The sequence below is a fragment of the Pogoniulus pusillus genome, chromosome 33, assembly GCF_015220805.1.
Source record: "Pogoniulus pusillus isolate bPogPus1 chromosome 33, bPogPus1.pri, whole genome shotgun sequence".
NCBI classification, from domain to species: domain Eukaryota; kingdom Metazoa; phylum Chordata; class Aves; order Piciformes; family Lybiidae; genus Pogoniulus; species Pogoniulus pusillus.
The window spans coordinates 4,475,619-4,494,997 of NC_087296.1; the positions used below are offsets into that span (position 1 = coordinate 4,475,619).

Here is a 19,379-nt window from a genome sequence, read left to right on the forward strand (position 1 = left end):
CGAGATATTTCACTTACAAGAGCAGTGCTGGATACTGCCAAAGAAGCCAGATGGACAGGCAGTACATTAAATCAGTGATAAGAGCTTTGAGAGAACCTGAAAACTACTTGGCTTTTCATAGGAAGGGAGGAACAACAACAGGGGGAACCCAAATAATCTAATCAGAACAAACATGGCCTTGACTTAACTCCCCTCAGGGTCACTAGGAGATGATGAAGGCATTGTCTGAGGTTAAGATCTACTGAGATGAATCAACCAGAGAGGCTTTCCTTTAGGGATTACTACCTACAGGGTAGGAGATTCATTAGGGGATGCCAGGAAAAGCAGTTTGGGATTGTGAGACTTAATAACATCATGAAGCACTTCTCAGAAGGACTAAAATCATGGAGAAGGGATCAAAGAGAATTGGGAAGGAACACACATGGATAATAGAGTAAGAGGATGAAAGGGAAAATGGGAACTAAGACCCATTACTGCATGATCCTGGGGACATGGTGCTGCAGCAGTCTCACTACTACTGAGCTACTGGACTCAGCAGCTCAATAATGTTTGTTGCTGCCAGATTCAGCAATTCTTAATGCCTGTTAAGAGTCAATCCTGAAATCATTTCCATTGCCCTTTAATTGCTTCAGACAGCTTTGCAATTTTCTCATTAGCTATTGGCTAAGTTACACCAATGCCTTAACAGACTTTTAATGTGTACAAAGTTTCAATCCAGGTAATAATCCACTTAGAAAAGTTACTAGAGGAGATAGAGAGTCCTGTCCTTCCTTTATTGAAAACTGTAACTGTGCTGGGAGATTGAATACACTTCTCTTTTCTGTAAGATCCATTAAGAATGACACATAGAAATGAGTGTCTGAACCAGTGAAGGAAGCTAAGCTATAAAGTCATTTTTCCAGATGCTGAATGCAAAAAGGAAATCAAACCCATAAAATATGGGTAAAACCCGAATTGCTAAATGATTTGGAACACATAATTAGAGAAAATAGAAGGCAAATGATAAATACTTTCACCTTTCTCCTCAGAAGCCTCTAGAGACTGATTTTCCTCTGATGTCTGTGTTTCTTGCATTTCTTTTCTGTAAGTAAAAGATAATTCATCTTAAGTCTTATATAAACACTGCTGAAGCAAGCTGCAGGTATATTAAAGTCCAGATGTGGAAATACACTGCTGGGAATCAAAATACAATTTGGCTTGTACAAAATAAAAATCAAGCATTCATCTAAAATGTAATTGACTCACTGCATCAAAAAGCTGAACTAATGAAAGGCCACTGAAAATCCATTTAACAAGAGAGCCTTCTGCCACCATAGTTACTGATCTAAATGAGATCCTCCAAGGTAACACATATTGGATTGTTTCCTACACATCACAACTAGACTTTGTGTACTGGTTTAGTACATTTGTTATATTTAGTACATTTCTGATAAAATTAACTCCAAGTAAGGCTAGAATCTTCTTGTGTTCATTGTATACATTCAGATATTTGGAATATTTTACCTTATTTCTTCTTCTTGCTTCTTTTTTAATGCTTCATCTGTTAACCTTTTCAAAATCTTAGCATTCATTTCATCCCTGTTTGCTGAGTATGTTCTGGCCAGAATACAGGCTCCTGCAGTACAATCACACAACAGTAGTTAATGTATCTATATAAAACTAAAGTTGTGTTAGGAAAACCATTTAATAGATGACAGATAAGTTTTCTTAGAAGTGTGCTCTATAGAAACATAGAAAAAGAGGAGATGAAGTTGCATTTACTAACCATCTCTTTCTGTATTCTTCAGACAGACAACAGTGTCAGGTAGAAGTCCTTTTTCTAACAAAGCTGACCAGTGATCTGCTGACAGAGGGTAGTTATCAACTACCCATCCTCCTTTTTCTGGAGCACCAGGAAACCTGTCTTTGTTCTTCTTCATAAGCTGTTACAAAATGTCAGGTTCAGTAACAGAAAAAGACTAAGGTAGTTTGTGAGCTGTTCAAAAAGATTGCACAATGGAAAATGATTTTCTAAATGTTATGATTTCTCTCTACTGTAATTTCAGGTCAATAAAGGCAAAACACTTAGAATTTCATACATCTGAATGGAATAAAACCACATTTAACAAAAAGAGATTAATGTGCTGGGAATTTTTTCAGGTTGCCTTGAAAGAATTTAGATCCCAGTTTCAATAGTGAACACATCAAAACCAATTCAAGATTCTTGGATAAAACTTCCTATCAAATTCTTTTCAAAAGTCTGAGGTTGTAAACAGGTGGGGGTTGGTCTCTTCTGCCAGGCAAGCAGCAACAGAAGAAGGAGACAGCCTCAAGATGTGCCAGGGCAGGTCTAGGCTGGATGTTAGAAGGAAGTTGTTGGCAGAGAGAGTGATTGGCATTGGAATGGGCTGCCCAGGGAGGTGGTGGAGTCACTGTCCCTGGAGGTGTTCAAGAAAAGCCTGTCTGGGGCACTTAGTGCCATAGTCTGGTTGATTGGCTAGGGCTGGGTGCTAGGTTGGACTGGATGATGTTGGAGGTCTCTTTCAACCTGGTTGATTCTACGATTCTATGATCAATGCAGTGACTAAATCTGGTGTTTAACGGTGACTAAGAGTATTAAGAACAGGGCATGTCTACAGTGATACTTCCCTCAGATAATTCTCCTAGCCTTTCACAACTTGTAGCCCAGGTATTCTGCACAGCAGAAATAATTTCTCTATGTATACGTTAGCCCTCAACAGATCTGACTTTCATAACCTTGCTCAGTCTCTCCTCAATCTTATGTAAGCTTTCAGAGCACAGGATATAAACTAAATCTATCTTTCAAAGATTCATGGAATGGTTTGAGTTGGAAGTGACTTTGAAAATCATCTAGTTCCAACCTACCTGCCATAGGCAGAGGTATCTTCCACTAGCCCAGGTTGCTCAAGGCCTCATCCAACCTGCCTTTGAACACCTCCACGGAGGAAGCATCCACAACCTCCCTGGGCAACCTGTGCCAGTGTCTCACCACCTTCACTCTAAAGTATCCAGTCTAAATCTGCCCTCCTCAAGCTTCAATCCATTCTCTCCCTCCTATCACTACCAGCCCTTGTATAAAGTCCCTTTTAAACAGAGAAATCAAGAACATATATCAATGATGTAAAAACTATTACAGGTTTAGGAATAAGCAGTGCTTTGCTATAGAACACTTCTAGTTTTACCTCTGCAAGAGCTCTCTCCAGTACTTCAGCATATCTTTCAGGTGACAGTGTAACCTCAGAGACTGATGCACTTCTTATGGCTTCCTCGACCATTGCTTGAATTTCTGGGTGGTCAGCAGTTAGGGCTTCTTCTACTGCCAACTGAACTTCTGGGCGGTTAGCAGTTATCTCTGACATGCCTAACAATATAGATACACAAAATTCTGAAACAATAATTTCCTCTGGTCAGGAGACCAATTAAATCCAGCCACATTGCATCAGTCATTTAAACCAGTATTATACAATCATGCTGAGAAAGAATTCAATCTTCTGATTGCAGTTCTAGAGAGTATTCCATAAAGATAAGTCCTTGCTTAGTTTAGTAAGAGCAAAATAGTTCCATTTGAACCAAAACTAGAGATAAATGGAAAAGGCAATTCCAATTCAGTGGAAGATTTTCCTTTTTAAAAGAAATCATTTAGTAAAAAAAAAACAAACCCACCTCACTAAACTTCCTGTACAAAGGAAACCCAAATTTTGCTGACAAGATTTAAAGAACATATTATTTTCATCTTTTCAAAACACTTCCTGAATTCAAGCTGCAAAAACTTGGGCAGCTTGAGAAACCTAAAAATGACCACAGCTAGAGAGTCTTATGAATGTGCCACCTGAGCCAGCATCTTGGAATGCTGCTTCAAAGTGGAAAATCTGTAGATTGTGGGTTCATATCAGCCTAGGAGGCAAGCTGCTTTCTTAATAAAACTATCAATTTTGCAGACATTTAACTTGTTAAAAGGTCATTCGAATGGAAAGCTTCCAGCTTGTTTCAGTCAGAACCAATTTCTTCTTTCAAAAAGAATTCAGAAAACTTTCTTAAATACTTGTGGCCCTCTGCTTCAGAGAATTTACTGAATTCTACTCAGCTACCTCCTTTCAGTTCACATTTAATGCACAACAACCGTAACACATTTAATGCACAAAAACTGTAACAACCTCAGTGACATTTCATAAGTCAATGTGAAAGCAATTGCTTCAGTTAAATAATGCAAAGCAAATAATATTAGTTTCAAAGACCATGGAACACATTATTCACCTGATTCTGTTGCCTGTTTTTCCAATTCCAACCTATCTTTCACTGCTGTAATAGCCTTCTCTAGTGCATCCTTTCGCACTTCCTCAATCTTTTCTTCTCTTGATTCTTCCACAAGGGGTTGAATGAGTTTGGCCACATCAAGAACCTAGTGAAGTGATTTGAAAAAAAAAAAAAGCATCACAGAAGACAAAAAAACTGCATCTGATCCAACTTCTACACATTAATTCAGAAAAGCTCTTCAAATTAACATATAATTCAAGTGCAGAGAGTAATTTTTTGGGGAAAAGAAGTAATTTGCACTTCTGCTCCTCTATCTGAGATAATTAAGTGTAATCATTCTAAGACAGAAATTCTTATACTAAGACAAACAACTGACAAATATTTGTCTTGAATGGAGGGCAAAGAAGCATTTAGCTACTTTTCTATAAATCAATTCAACTGAATTATTCTACTTCCTGTGCAATCCATATGTTTGCAATGTATATGTTAATCACACAACAGGAGTAAGAATGTGCTTAACTGATTCCCAAGCCTCAGCTGATACCCTTGTTACAGAAGACCCTTATAAACTTACCTTTCCTTTGTATTTTTCTGCAATTAGGTTGCAAATAGTTGTTCTTCCAGAGAGTGGAGGACCAAACACCATTACTTTACATGGAGGAAGTGGCATTGGAGGTAACAGGTAAGGTCGTGGATTCGAGGTAAAGGTTTTCAGCGCCTCTGGAGATGATAAGACATACATTTTACCTAGAAAACTTAAAACAGAAGAGAAAGCTAAGAGATATAGACACCACATAAAACAGTAATAAAGAGTGTAAAACTCTGCTAACCTGACAGCCAAGTCTGGGTCTCCCATTACAATATCACCTTCCTTCAGAGCCACAGGACATGCTTGCCCCCACCTGCTCCTGCGCCATCGATATCTGGGTGCTATCAGTTTGTAAGAAGAAAGAACCCGGAAGAGTTCATCCTGTTTGTTAAAACAGCAATAACAGCAGATGGAATTGGTGTCTGAAGCTACATATGCCTTGTGCTTAGCCTTTGTTGGAAAATAAACAAACCTAAGAAGAAAACTATTTAGTGATTTGATTTCATTTAATACAAATGGTATTTAAAATAATTCCTGTAGGCTTTAATATATTCAGAAGCTAAAAAAACGCTAAAGACACAGAAAAGTTTACTATAATCATCCAACTTTCCACACTCCTATACTCTTTAAGTGGATTTAGGTCCCAGATTTATCTTAAATTTGTATTTCTGGAAAATAAAGGTTCAAAAAATGCCCTTATTTCACAATCTGGTTGCTGTGAAATAGATATTATAAGCTTAGAGCAGAAAATATATTGTAATAATTATTAGTCAATCTCAATTTAGAAAAGCATACTTACACTTCCTAATCCCTTCAGCTGACTTTCCTCTTGCTCACTTTGAAGTCCAGTTACAGGAGCTGCATTTTGAAGACCCAGAGACTGAAGTCGAGCTACCACTGACTGAAGAGAAAAGTAACTCTCAGTACCAACCAAAACTCCTTCTATGATCTGAAAGGACCCCGAAGTACTTTTTAAGTGGTAGCTTGTTATTTATATAATGGCTACACAAACATTAGCTTGGAGTCAAACTAGTTATTGAGCTGAGTTTTAACAAAGAATCATAAAATGAACCAGGGTAGAAGAGACCTCCAAGATAATCCAGTCCAACCTAGCACCCAGCCCTGGCCAATCAACCAGACCATGGCACTAAGTGCCCCATCCAGGCTTTGCTTCAACACCTCCAGGGACAGCGACTCCACTACCTCCCTGGGCAGCCCATTCCAATGCCAATCACTCTCTCTGCCAACAACTTCCTCCTAACATCCAGCCTAGACCTGCCCTGGCATAACTTCAGACTGTGTCTCCTTGTTCTATTGCTGCTTGCCTGGCAGAAGAGCCCAACCCCACCTGTCTACAGCCTCCCTTCAGGTAGTTGTAGACCGTAATGAGATCACCCCTGAGCCTCCCCTCCTGCAGGCTGCACACCCCCAGCTCCTTCAGCCCCTCCTCACAGGGCTGTGCTCCAGGACTCTAATCAGTTACATTGCCCTTCTCTGGACACGTTCCAGTATCTCAACATCTCTCTTGAAATGAGGAGCCTAGAACTGGATACAGCACTCAAGGTGTGGCCTGAGCAGTGCTGAGTACAGGGGAAGAATAACCTTCCTTGTCCTACTGGCCACACTGTTTCTGATACAGGCCAGGATGCCATTGACTCTCTTGGCCACCTGGGCACTGGGCACATTACCAAACATATTCGGTATATATAGGCAGTGCAAACTGCTGAAACACAACCTGTGTAAATCCTCATTATGCTGTGAATCCTAAGCCTTCCAAATGACTTTTATACACAACTTAAAATTCTGCCAGCACCTTCATAAGTTAAACAATCCCCAATCCTGAGCAATTACTTTCTAGCGGAGGTTGACTAAGCTGTTGCATAGCTTGCTTACCATAAAGAGATCATCTGGCTGCTGATTTCCATCCAGTTCAATGAGATATTGAGAGTCCTGTTCAGCCATCCAGTCCTGTTTGAGAACAAAGACATACTCATCAACTGAGAATAGTTATCAACATAATGCCATTGAAGGTCACTCTGTTGCTAGACAGAAAGGCTAGAATCAGACCTTTCCATCATTAATTTCAATGATTTTCAGAGCTTAGGGACATGTTGTAGTATGCTTTTTGCCCACTTCCACACAATAAATTCCAAACTAAACAAAAAAACCCACAACAAAACTGTGTAAGATATTAAAAAAGTAATCTTTTGTAATGCATGATCATATTATTTTGCTTTTACTTACTTCTAAAGGACGAAGCATTATATCCTTGTATGCTCCAATTCGCTCCTCTGCATTTTCAAGCATATCTTCTGGCCTCTGCACTAACTGATGCAAAAATTCTGACATCGTAAGTGGATCTTCTGCAGTCTGCAGAATGAAAAGTTAAATATTTCAATCTACAAAAACAATGTACTAAGATATTTACCTTGGAGTAAAGGTAAAAAACAAGGTAGCTTTCCAGAGCACTGCAACAAGTATGAGTCCAGTGATTCTATCCTGATAAAGTGTTGTTTCTGCAAATTAAGAAGACTCTGTCTGCAGCTTCCTTTGATAAGTCTCTGGCCACCAGTACAGACCAGAACAATTCAACCTGAATTCCAAAATCAATTCTTTCATTAAAAAAAAACAAAAAAACAAACAACAAACAAAACAAAAAACCCACATTTAAACAGCATTCACAGAATCATAAAATCAACCAGGTTGGAAGAGACCTCCAAGATCATCCAGTCCAACCTTGCACCCAGCCTTGTCCATTCAACTAGACCATGGCATTAAGTGCCACATCCATCATAGATTAAGCTATGCAATAACCATTATTGGCAGTCATTGAAACCTACCACTTAAGTATTATCCCACATCTCTTTAAAACAGAACAGAAACTGAATAATACTAAAATAATACTAAATAATACTAAATTATATAATTTAGTATAATACTAAAATCAAGCAAAATCTATTAATAATGTAGTATGTAGCTATTTTTGAGTATCAGAATTTATCTGCTCTGTCTATAGTAGATTAAAATACTTTGCTCTCTTTAGAAATTAGCAATATTTACCTCCTCTTCTTCCTGCTCTTCTTCTTCACTTTCATTTTCCTGCTGATCTTTCTCTTTCTTATGCATGACAATAACATTGGGATCCCACTGGTTCCTCTGGTATACCTGCCCAGAATCAGGGTGTTGCCTTTGTCCTGATATTCTCTGGCATAAATCATAATCTGAACACTGGCAAGGAACAATTAAAAGTAAATCACATCTCCATTGTACTGCTAGGATAATATTGTACCTTCCCTGGAAGTTCTGATTAGGGGGTAGGGTGACATTACCTTAATGTTAATCAAGAAATCTGGTTTGAATTTTAGATTCTTTATTTTCTCTATTTGCTGGGAAACTGTCATGTATTCCTCAGAGAGAGAAGGAAATCCACTGAGAACATAACCTGCCAAATACAGTTTATTAAATATAGCTTTTAGAAAGGTTATGCCCAACATAGGATTAGTTAGACTCATCTCCTTTAAACAATACATCTGCTTAGTGGCACAATTTTGAGCCATATAGAAGATATAACACCATCCAAAAATCATCCATCTATGTCTTATTTCAGATGAAACAGACAAAAAAGTGATTTCAGCTTTATTTATCAAATTTACAGTCATGTTTACAGACTCTAGGATCTTTGTGATACACTTTTTGGGCATTCATCACTAGACCGGCTCAAGGATGAGAACTCCGAAGACACAGACACCTCCTCAGGCTTTTATTGAAGTCCTGACATGTGGCTAAGAGCCTGACATTTCTTCTGCTGCTTCTCCCCTCACCTTTTGTTTCCCTATTATCTCCTTTTTTCTTATTTCTTCCATATTTCTCTGTCTTTTGACTACCACTAACAAAACATAGGACTGGCAAGACACTTTCTGATCTGCCATCTTGGTAATTAATCCCCAAATGCACTTAGTTTATGAATATTCTACAAGCTGAGGAGGACAAGAAAATGAACTACCACTAATACAAAATAAATTCTATTTGTGCAGTGATGGATGCAAAGTGTATCAAAATTGTAGCCAGCTCATTCCATCAGGGCTATAAATATACTTACCAAAATGAGCAACTTCTGGTGACTCAAGCCTTTTCAGAATCATTTCTGTAACCAGTTCTTCAGAAACACTTTGACCTTTAAAAAGCAATTCTTGGCACTGAGGTAAAATGAAAAGCAGAGTTTTATATCATTTGTATTTGTCAAGAGTGTGGCAAAACTTGCTAGAAGGTTAGACCTTTACCTTAAGCCCATATTCTGTTTCTTCACGAATGTTCAGTTGAATTACTTCTGAAGCTGAGGAAGCACAGCAGAGAGAGTACAATTATTAATAAAAAACATTTTATACAAAGACCTGTGCATGCAGATACATACACAGAGTATGTATATGTGCTGCAAGCAACCAGACCAATTTTGATTGAACAGCTATAACTACATTTTATCCAACCAGGACTTGCTGCCTTCTGGTAGTGTCTGAGTAGATTTTTTTTTCTCAGCAGTTTAACCAGAGAGTTACTACAAACAAATGCACAACAGCAGCCTTGTAGGAGTATTTTAACTACTGATTTACATAAAATTAGCATTACTGCTGTGTAATCTAGAAGTATTTGAGCTCAAGCACTTCCCAATTTTTAAAAGCAAGTTACAGAAACGTAAGTGTTGAGACAAACTCATCTTCCTTCAGAAAAGCTCTTACAAACCTGCTCTTTAAATAATCTAACTAAAATTAAATAAGTACTAGGTGTGACACCCAGCAAAGTCAAAGTCCTGCCCTCTGTCTCTGTGGTAGGGACATCACAGCAGAATGACCCTGGAAGTCTTTCATACTTCTGTATCATTGCAATGAACAGACACTTTATGGAAGTTTTCAAGAATGACCCTTAAGGCCACGTCTATATTACTAATAAACTGTGTCAGGAAAAGGTCCTGAAGCCAGATGGCTCATGCAAGGCAGCAAAAATCTTTCTTCCCAAAACACAGTGGCTGTTCCCAGACTGTTTCTACTAGACTGTTGTGCATCCTATGCTCTATACTACGAATAGATGTTCACAAAAGCAGGATTTTCCAGGGGCCAAACCAGAATGTACTAATGAACAATACAGACAACTGCAAGCCCAGCCCTGTACATGTACCTGGGCTGTGTTTTATTTATGGGCACTGACCTACTCATTGGAAATGGGTAGAAACCATTCTGACAAATTAAGAAGACTGTGAACACCTTTCCTACTAAATCATTCACTATCTTGGATTACTTTTGAAATAAATAGCACAGTCCAGTGCAGATATCAGTACACTGGAGCAAGATGATTACAAGTGATGAACATAATAGGAGAGGACAAAAGGCCATGTTCAACCTGGAGAAAACTACTCTAAAACTAAAAAAAAACCAACCAAAAATGGAATCCATCCAGCAATTTTCTAAGCCCCTCTGTAATTAAAAGCCCATTTTTAGCAATTTCATTTGTAGCAGAATGGTTACTTGGTCCTTATCAGTAGTCTTTACTGCAACCAGAAACATGTCATGTTGAATTACAGGCAACAGCAAGGATATTCTAAACTACAGAGTCTTAAGAGGCCAGTGCAAAGTTTCTAATATAGTATAGGTTTACCTTCTATAAAAATGCATTTCCATACTTCTGCCAGTTTTCTAGCTAATGTCTTCTTTCCAGAGCCCTTAAAGTGAAAAGGAAAATGTAGAAGCAGAAGGAAAAAAACTTTAAACATGTTACACAACAAAGAATATATTTTTTCAAGATAAACCAAATTAAGAGCTACCAGAAGTAGGATTAGGCACTGGGCAAACACAAACCCTCTTTTTAATATTCTCCTCTATTTCATACTGCCTAGCATTGCTAATATATTATTACTTCCCTTTGCAGTTAATTATCTTCAAAAGAATTATACTGAGTTTGTTTCTGAATAACTCTATCTAAAATCCAGCTATGATTTGTCCACAGATACCTAAGAGAGACTGAAATGCAATCTCTTTAGTCTCAAAGCAAATTCTGAGGCAAACTTGTTCAGTTGCTTCTGAGCGAGGTATACAAGGATAGCAGTCTTTGCCTAAAACAATGACTAAAAGTTGCACTTCTTAGTCCACAAAGCTGGTGTTGAGCCTGACAAAACATGTTATCACCTAAACAAACACTAAGGAACCAATATAATCAAGAGTAATGAGGCCTCTGAGAATACAGCTACCTTTATTTTGCACAACTCACCATCTTCCTTCCACCTGTAGGATCATGCCCCTCTTTCTAGAGCACACTTAAAGACCTCCTCTGATCTGTTTGCCCTAGATATATTTTACAACTGAAAAATACCAAAACCCCACAAATAAATCATAATGTACCCTTCTATCATTGGACTCTTCTCTTCATTTTGAATGGAAAAGTCAGATTGTTAGCAGAAAGTCTGAAGAAAAGAATTCAGTCAGATGTCTTACTGGCTTTCCGAGTATAAGCATGCAAATGGGCTTGGACAACAGAAAGGATTTCTCAGCCTCATCTTCATCAAAGATGTCTGCAAAAGACTGAGCTTGTTTTTCCTCTTGTGAAGCCATACTATCCAAGACTGGGAGGAAAAAAGGAGCTTGTTACAAAATAGAATAGCTTACACGTGTGTGAAATGACACATACTTAAAAGTGGAAGTGAATAATTATGTGATAGGAGGTGAACTGCTTTGTAATGAAAGCTGTTGTAAGAAAACAATGCATTGAGAGAACATATACAATGCACCCATTACTAGGAGATCACAGGATATTAGGGGTTGGAAGGGACCCAAGGAGATCATCAAGTCCAAGCCCCCTGCCACAGCAGGGTCACACATTCTAGCACAGATCACAGAGGAACACACCCAGACAGGCCTTGAAAGTCTCCAGAGAAGGAGACTCCACAACCTCTCTGGGGAGCCTGTGCCAGTGCTCTGGGACCCTTACAGTAAGGAAGGTCCCCCTTATGTTGAAGTGGAACCTCTTATGCTGTAACTTACGCCCTCTGCTCTTTGTCCTATCCCAGGGAGCAAGTGAGCAGAGCCTGTCCCCCTACTCCTGACCAGCCCTCAGACGTTTATAAACATTTATTAAATCTCCTCTCAGTCTTCTCTTTTGCAGACTAAAAAGTCCCCTCAGCCTCTCATAAGGCAGCCCTCCAGTCCCCTAATCATCCTTGTAGCTCTCTGCTGGACCCTCTCCAGCAGATCCTTGTCCCTCTTAAACTAGGGAGCCCAAAACTCAATGCAGTATTCAAGATGAAGTCTCACCAGGGCAGAGTAGATGAACTGCTTCTGCAAATTAAGAGAGCATCAGAACCACCTTCAACCACCAGCTGCAGCTATATGGCTGCTGACAATGAATTCTTCCTGAGCTCAAAGTGCTTGTTGCTCTTTTCTGAATAGCATTTAGTTTTCTCATTGCCTTCTCCTTCCTATTCCAATTACCACACACCTGTTAACTTCTCTCAGGTCTTTGTAGTTGTGGTGAATAGTCCTAAAGGATGTAAAATGGGCTTAAGCATGTCCTGTCTTATTTACCTGCCTTTCTGCATTGCAGCCAGAGGCGGGAAAACAGGACAAAAGAAACCCAGGCGACTTAGTTTCTTTGCCTGAGAGGGGTTTCATGGGGGCCGCAACCCTATCCCAGGGTAGGCCTATGTGCCCCCATTCTATGGAAGACAACAGCCTGTGGGTTCTTCCATTTCTGTGTCTACTTGGGTGATCGTGTGGTCAATGAGACCCTTAGCCTCGGCCATTACCCTATAAATGGGGGTGAACAGGGGAAAAGGGGCTGGGGTGCTCGTTCATTCCTCATTGATCTGCCACTCGCCCGCCCGCCGCCTCAGCTGCTGCCTCAGCCGCCGCCTCAGCGGTCGCCTCAGCCTCCGCCTCAGCGGTCACCTCAGCAGTTGCCTCAGCCTCCGCCTCAGTGGTCACCTCAGCGGTCGCCTCAGCCTCCACCTCAGCGGTCACCTCAGCGGTCGCCTCAGCGGTCGCCTCAGCGGTCGCCTCAGCCTCCGCCTCAGCGGTCGCCTCAAGCCACCTCAGCCAGCAGCCCACGTGGAGCTCACCACAGGACTTCTGTTGGATATTTTCCTGCCTATGTTTTTGGGCCACGGACATTAGGACTAGTGAGTAGTCTCCATTCTTTGTTCAAGTTGCTAAAGGATTTTACTCAGCCTCACAAGCGGCGAATGAAGCCTCCGGACTCTATCACAGACATTTTCTGAAACCTTTCAAAATTCCATTGTGCACAGACATTCTGTGAAAGAGTTCTGCTAACCGCATCCAAGAACTTGTGTGGAGAGTTTGGGGAAATTATTTTGTGTATATTAGTAAATATTTCATAACTTTAAAATCTGCCTCATTGCATTTTGCCCCAAACTCAGATTTCAACTAGTCCAATTTACAACAGTAGTGGACCATGGCCCTGTCAGGTCAACTTCAGACACAGAAGAGCCCTGTTATGGTCAATGGAACCACTCGCTGTCTGTACAGTCTCAAGTTGTGCTGGGGTAGGTCTAGGCTGGATGTTAGGAGGAAGTTCTTCACAGAAAGAGTGATTGGCATTGGAATGGGCTGCCCAGGGAGGTGGTGGAGGCACCGTCCCTGGAGGTCTTCAAGCAAAGCCTGGATGAGGCACTTAGTGCCATGGTCTGCTTGATTGGCTAGGGCTGGGTGCTAGGTTGGATTGGATGATCTTGGAGGTCTCTTCCAACCTTGTTGATTCTATGATTCTATACAGGTGGGTACAGGAATAAAGCTTTGCAGAACTAAATCATGGTTCATGGCAAGGGGGTTGGAACTGGATGCTCTTGGACCTTCCAGCCCTGACAATTCTGATTCTGTGTGTTCTGTAATCCTCTCATAAACCCCAGCTCATCCAGGACTCAGGAGATTGCACATCCAGTGCTATGCAGCAAAGCTGAGACTGGAAGAAGTTTCTGATTAAGGCAAGCTGGAGCAAAATTTGGGTGGTCCTTTCAAACAAATAGAGCTTGAGATCTTGTTTGAAGAAGGCAACTCAAACCCCTGACTTCAAATCTTTAGAGGGCTGCCTATGCCTCAAGGGCCCCTGCCCACCTCAGTAATGTTTAAGTGAAAAACTTTCGGGCTGAAAAAGCTGAAATTGCTTGTTTTGAAACACCACCTTGAAACAGTCTCATGCTTTCAAAACAGAGCCTTGTGAACGACACGGGACAGCGTTTTAGTACTGAAAAACCCACCACACACCAACCAACCCTGAGGTTCTCTCGTGGGAACTCACTGGCTGCACTTCACCGCTTTATTTGGCTCCTTCCCAAACCTTTGAAGAGCGGTTTCCTGATGAGGAAACCCACCTCAGACAAACGAATAACTCAGGCCACTCGCCTCGACTGAAAGCCTGCTGGGGCCTAGCGCCCCCCGTACCCCTCCAGCACTCCCACACGGACGTTCCCCCTCGGCCGGCGACCCTGAAGGACAGGAGCGTGGCGTAGGGAGACTTACGCGGTGCGAAGCTCGGAAGCAGGGAAACTAGCGAGGGCACACAGGCTGCCCACAGCCCGCTTGTGTATTCCCGTAACCTGGGCTACCGCAGAGCACCACCCCGCTTCCCTTCGCCCGCCTCCTCGGGAGGAGGATGCAGGAGGAAACTCCCTCCACCCCACAGAGGGATGCGCCGCGGGGGTACCTGCAAGCAGCAGGGCGGGGTGGGCAGGGGACGGGGCTTCGGAACTGATCCCAGGGCGGACCCCGTACCGAGCAGGGCCGGTACGAGCAGCAACGGCTGCGGCGAGCGGCCGCTGCCGGGCCAGCAGGCGCGCTGTGGCGGGAGGCCGCTCCCCGCCCCGCGGTGCCGCCCGGGCGCCGTGTGGCGCCTGCGCGCTGCGAGCCGCCACTTCCGCCTTCCCCCGGCCCGCCGCTGGGCGCTCGGGGCCGATTCCCGCTCCCCGATCGGTCCTGTACCTCGCCTGCGGCAGGAGCTCGGCTTTTTCTTCAGCCACTGACGGGCAGGCCCCTGCCGCCTTGTCGCCTTCGTGCTTTGGGGCCGTGACAAGGCTCGGGCCCCTCGCGGCCGTCATGCCTGCGGCCGCTGCCGCCGCCCCCATGATCAGCTCAGTACAGAAGCTGGTGCTGTACGAGACCAGGGCTGTAAGTAACATCTGCACCGCCACCGGGGAGCGGGGAGGAGCCCCGGAGTCCCGTCTGACGGCCCCCGCGCCGGGGGCACAGCGGGAGATGTCCCTGAGCTCCTGTCATGCTGGGTCGGCCCCGCTCGGTGCTGCTGCCTGGGCTAGCCGGAGGCTTGTCAGAAGTTCCTCACCTTTCTGTTCTTTTGTTGTGGGTTGCTTTTTTTGGTCACGCATCCAAAACCTACGAACAAGGTAAAATTCTTGTTAGCGTACAGCACTTCGGCACTGAGATGCTGCAGTGTGTGCAGAGAAAGGCAATGAAGCTGGTGAGGGGTCTGGAGAACAGGTCTGGTGAGCAGCAGTTGAGGCAGCTGGAGAAAAGGAGGCTGAGGAGAGACTTCATCACCCTACAGCTGTCTCAGAGGAGGTTGGAGTGAGGAGGGTGCTGGTCTCATCTTCCTAGGACAAGAAGAAATGTCCTCGGGTTGTACCAGAGGAGATTTAGGTTGGGTGATATGAAAGATTTCTTTGCTGAAGGGGTTGTCAAGTGGTGAACCAGGCTGCCCAGGACAGTGGTAGAGTTGCCATCTCTGGAGATATGTAAGAGATGTGTGGATGTGTGTTCAAGGTCAGGTTGGATGAGGTCTTGAGTGACCTGTTCTAGTGGGAGGTGTCCCTGCCTATGGCGTGGGGTCAGAACTGGATGATCTTTGAGGTCCCTTCCAACCTAAACCATTCTGTGATTCTATGTGGTGCTTAGGGACCACTCGATAAGGTCACAGAGAATTTAAAAGGGAAAATTGCTGCTGATTCAGTGTCACAGCAGGCAGCTGGCAAAGTTCTTACTTCTCCTCGAGGTAGCCCTCATGCATAAAATGTGACAATCACGCAGCCTCCAGCTGTGACAGGTAGTCACTGGTACGCAGGCAGCATCACCCAGTCATAACATTGAATAGCTTTTTCCTGATTGTTACTCTTCTGATTTCCCTAAGGCCACACACATGCTAGATACAACATAAGCATGTAGGATCCAGACTTGTGTCAGCTGTAAGGTAGCACAGAAGTATCCTGAGATCCCTTGTGTGAAACCTTGAGTGTGCAAGTGATGACTTGTCAGCAGCGGCAGAAGTCATGGCATTCACACTCGTCATACTGCTTATTCCTGTAAAACCTCTCTGTTAAAGCAGGAAGAGATGGCAAGGTTGGAAGGGACCCAAGGAGATGATCAAGTCCAAACCACCTGCCAGAGCAGAACCACACAATCTAGCAGAGATCACAGAGGAACACATCCAGGCAGGCCCTGAAAGTCTCCAGAGAAGGAGACTCCACAACCTCTCTGGGGAGCCTGTGCCAGTGCTCTGGGACCCTTACAGTAAAGGAGTTCCCCCTTGTGTTGAGGTGGAACCTCTTATACTGTAACTTACACCCTTAAGTGAGAAAGTGGAAATAGTTTAGGGTAGATGATTTTTTTTTGTTGTTATCTTTTGAGTAAAGAATGCAGTAGCATCATTTGAGTCAAACAGGAGAGGCTCTGGTAGTAATATTGAAGTCAAACAAGAAAGTCTCCTAGGGATTGAGGAGAGCTGAATTCACAGTGTTGACTGAAGCAATAGGGAGCAAAATTTTGTATTTTCTGTTAATGTTTGGGGTAGTTAATGAGACATACCTTTTCCACAGATGCTTTGGGTCAGTAAATGCCATGGAGATGTGAATTGTATCTCCTGTTTGTCCAGGAAAGTTGAAGGCTTGTTTAGAAGTAGTCAGAATAATGAACTGAAGCAATTGTATTCGTATCAATGCCAATTCTCTTTTACTTTATGCATCTCTTTACTGCTGAAATGCACAGCAGAGGGCAGTGAAGATATTTAAGGAGCAATAAAAAGATCAGGAAGCAAAAGATGTTTTCCTTTCTTCTTCAGGAGAAGATGAGACTTTTCTCTGTCCACCAAATGAAGCCCACCTGAAAGCTGTGGCTTCTTTGGCAATTGTCATTCCCCTGAGGTGGTGTGACATTGAGCAAGTCAATTTGTGCCACCTCTCTAAAAGCATATCACTTGCTTATCTTTCAGGATATTACCAGGCTTAATTAATATTGTTTTATTCTAATCAGGTTCGTCTACGTTCTCCATCTCCACAGTATCCAAATGACTTGCACAAGCTTATTAAGCAATGTGACTAGCATAATTACCTCTAGATTTTCCTGCCCTATTCCCCTGGGAAAACTATGTAGATTTCTTTTGATTTGCTTCTGTTTGTTTGCTTGCTTGAGTTCTTTGGGTGGTTGAGGTTTTTGTTTGTTATGGCATGGGTTGGTTTTTTTCCTACAAATAATTTGAACTATTTAACAAAAACTAAGATTCCCTGAAGCTAGGTTGTGGTCAAATGGGCGAAGCATTAATGTAGAAGATGATTGCACAGAAAAAGCTGCAGAAGCTTTACTGAGTTGTGAAGTGCACCAATTTCTATAGGTGGTTACCTGACACACTTAAAAATGTTGGAATTAGTGAACAATCTACTAGGCAGTCATTAACTATCAGTGGCTGTGAAGCTTGATCTCTCTGGAATTAACTTTCATCAGCAGAAGACAAGTCCTCTTGGTTGACTGTCCTATTCACTCTGAAGTGGTATTCCAGGAATGGTGGATGCCATAAGGGAGCAGGGGATGGAGAAGGGAAAGGAGAAGGAGTTTTGTGAAGCTCAGGAAAGTGCTGTTTATGATTGAAATGTCTCTGTATACTGCCAGATATATGGGCAACAAAACCGAGGAATGTATGTGGGATTTGAGATTCTTCATGGATATGGCAGATCCTTGGTGCAAGAGCAGTGATTTGGACACCGCAGGTTTTGAAGGCTCTGTGCTATGCAGGCAAAACAGAACTAAGGTTCAAGAGAGGCAGCACCACACTGAATGCGAGAGATGTGCCCTCAAATATCTACCTAAGTTAGTTTGGTGACACAAGTTTTATTTCTGTTGCCCTGGGTTTCATCAGATAGTCACTAGATCAACAGGATACTCTTACAGATTTGAGGGTTTTGTTAATCTACTTTTCTGCATGCACCAATGAGGAGAGACTTGTGGAGAAATGATCACAGCTTAAATGTAACAGAGGATGAAGAAAAATAGGCATTTTATACTGTTTTTTTTTTCAAAGCAATGTTTGTTATGGACCTAAAAATCAATTAATATTTTTTCCTTGTTTAAAGTAAGAATTTACTTTATGAACATTTTCCCTTGTATAAAGAATTTACATTATGAGCATCTTCCCTTGTATAGAGAATTTACATTATGAGCATTTTCCCTTGTATAAAGAAAGAATTTATTAGTATAAATATACTGAATGAGGGATGAAGATAAAAGGAGGAGCAAAAGTGAGCTTCTGAAAAAGGAAACAATCAGTGTTGGAGTAGGAATAAAATTAAATATATTCAATATGCAAATTTGAAGATGTAGGCATACTAAAAGTGGAGTGGCTGTAAATATTTTCAGGCTGTTAAGTCAAAGGTAGTGCTGTGACAGTAACGTGACAGATGGGATATTTAATCCATTCTGAGCTCCTTCTGTAGGAAAGTAATTGAAAATTGAGGTAAATTACATGAAATGAAGTCTAGACTTACAAAGTTGCTGTCACATTAGCATGGTTGTTTTGCACATATTCATCTGAAAATTAGATGGCCCTTATGTATTTAAAGCAAATCCTTTATGGGGGTGCAGCACTACAAAGGAAACCTCTGGTTCTGCTAATGGAAGGAGGAAGGTTAGTAGAGAAGTTAGTGTGGAGTGAATAAAGAATCACCTCATAAGGCTGATTTTTTTCCAGGTAATGGTTTTATGACTTCGTCACTTTCAGTAACTTTCTTAACCCTGAATGTGGGTCAGCTCTGATTAGAGTTTTGAAATGTTGCAAATAATTAGGATAATCAGAGCAGAAGATAGCAAGAAATGATGATGATGAGCTTGAAGAGTAGATAAAAGAAATAATTTGAAATAGAACAATATGCTGTGAAGATTTGTGCACCAGGAGAAGTTCATTGAGTGTTTATCAGATCAGAAGTAGCAGGAGGAGAAGGAGGAGGATCTGGGGGTGCTGTATCTGCAGAAGGGGTGAGAAGTTGAGCTGCTGCTGAAATACAGCTCTGAAAAAGGCAGATGTGGTCTTTTGTGGCACGGTCATTGATGAGAAATACTGATGCAGTTCCATAATAGGACCTTGTGTAGTATATTGTGTACATTTTCTGTCCATATTAACTTAAGAAATAAGAATTGAAGCAGGAAGAGGTCCAGTGAGGTAACAGATGTCTTGGGAGAAGCAAGGAGATAGTAAGATTTCTTGAGTCTGTTGAGGTCATTGCTGAAATGGCATCCAGTTACTTCAGTTTCTGAGAGCATTCCAGCAG

At 42.0% G+C, this 19,379-nt stretch overlaps 2 protein-coding genes across 2 annotated transcripts in view; one reads left to right on the top strand and one right to left on the bottom strand.

Moving 5' to 3' along the window:
• The window catches only part of AK9 (adenylate kinase 9), a 46,307-nt gene extending 34,864 nt beyond the window's left edge, over positions 1-11,443 (bottom strand). The window contains exons 1-16 of the mRNA XM_064170023.1: positions 11,323-11,443; positions 10,490-10,553; positions 9,124-9,176; positions 8,943-9,039; positions 8,173-8,285; positions 7,904-8,071; positions 7,088-7,213; positions 6,737-6,811; positions 5,643-5,744; positions 5,085-5,224; positions 4,829-5,009; positions 4,255-4,399; positions 3,183-3,361; positions 1,766-1,922; positions 1,504-1,615; positions 1,017-1,081 (exon numbers count right to left, since the gene is read on the bottom strand). Of these exons, the coding sequence (XP_064026093.1) occupies positions 1,017-1,081; positions 1,504-1,615; positions 1,766-1,922; positions 3,183-3,361; positions 4,255-4,399; positions 4,829-5,009; positions 5,085-5,224; positions 5,643-5,744; positions 6,737-6,811; positions 7,088-7,213; positions 7,904-8,071; positions 8,173-8,285; positions 8,943-9,039; positions 9,124-9,176; positions 10,490-10,553; positions 11,323-11,439 (1,894 nt within the window). The 5' untranslated portion in view covers positions 11,440-11,443. The remainder of the gene's footprint in view (positions 1-1,016; positions 1,082-1,503; positions 1,616-1,765; positions 1,923-3,182; positions 3,362-4,254; positions 4,400-4,828; positions 5,010-5,084; positions 5,225-5,642; positions 5,745-6,736; positions 6,812-7,087; positions 7,214-7,903; positions 8,072-8,172; positions 8,286-8,942; positions 9,040-9,123; positions 9,177-10,489; positions 10,554-11,322) is intronic.
• Positions 11,444-14,769: 3,326 nt separating this feature from the next.
• FIG4 (FIG4 phosphoinositide 5-phosphatase) overlaps positions 14,770-19,379 on the top strand; it is a 51,440-nt gene continuing 46,830 nt past the window's right edge. Inside the window, exon 1 of the mRNA XM_064170259.1 lies at positions 14,770-15,003. Coding sequence (XP_064026329.1) covers positions 14,932-15,003 — 72 coding nt within the window. The 5' untranslated portion in view covers positions 14,770-14,931. The remainder of the gene's footprint in view (positions 15,004-19,379) is intronic.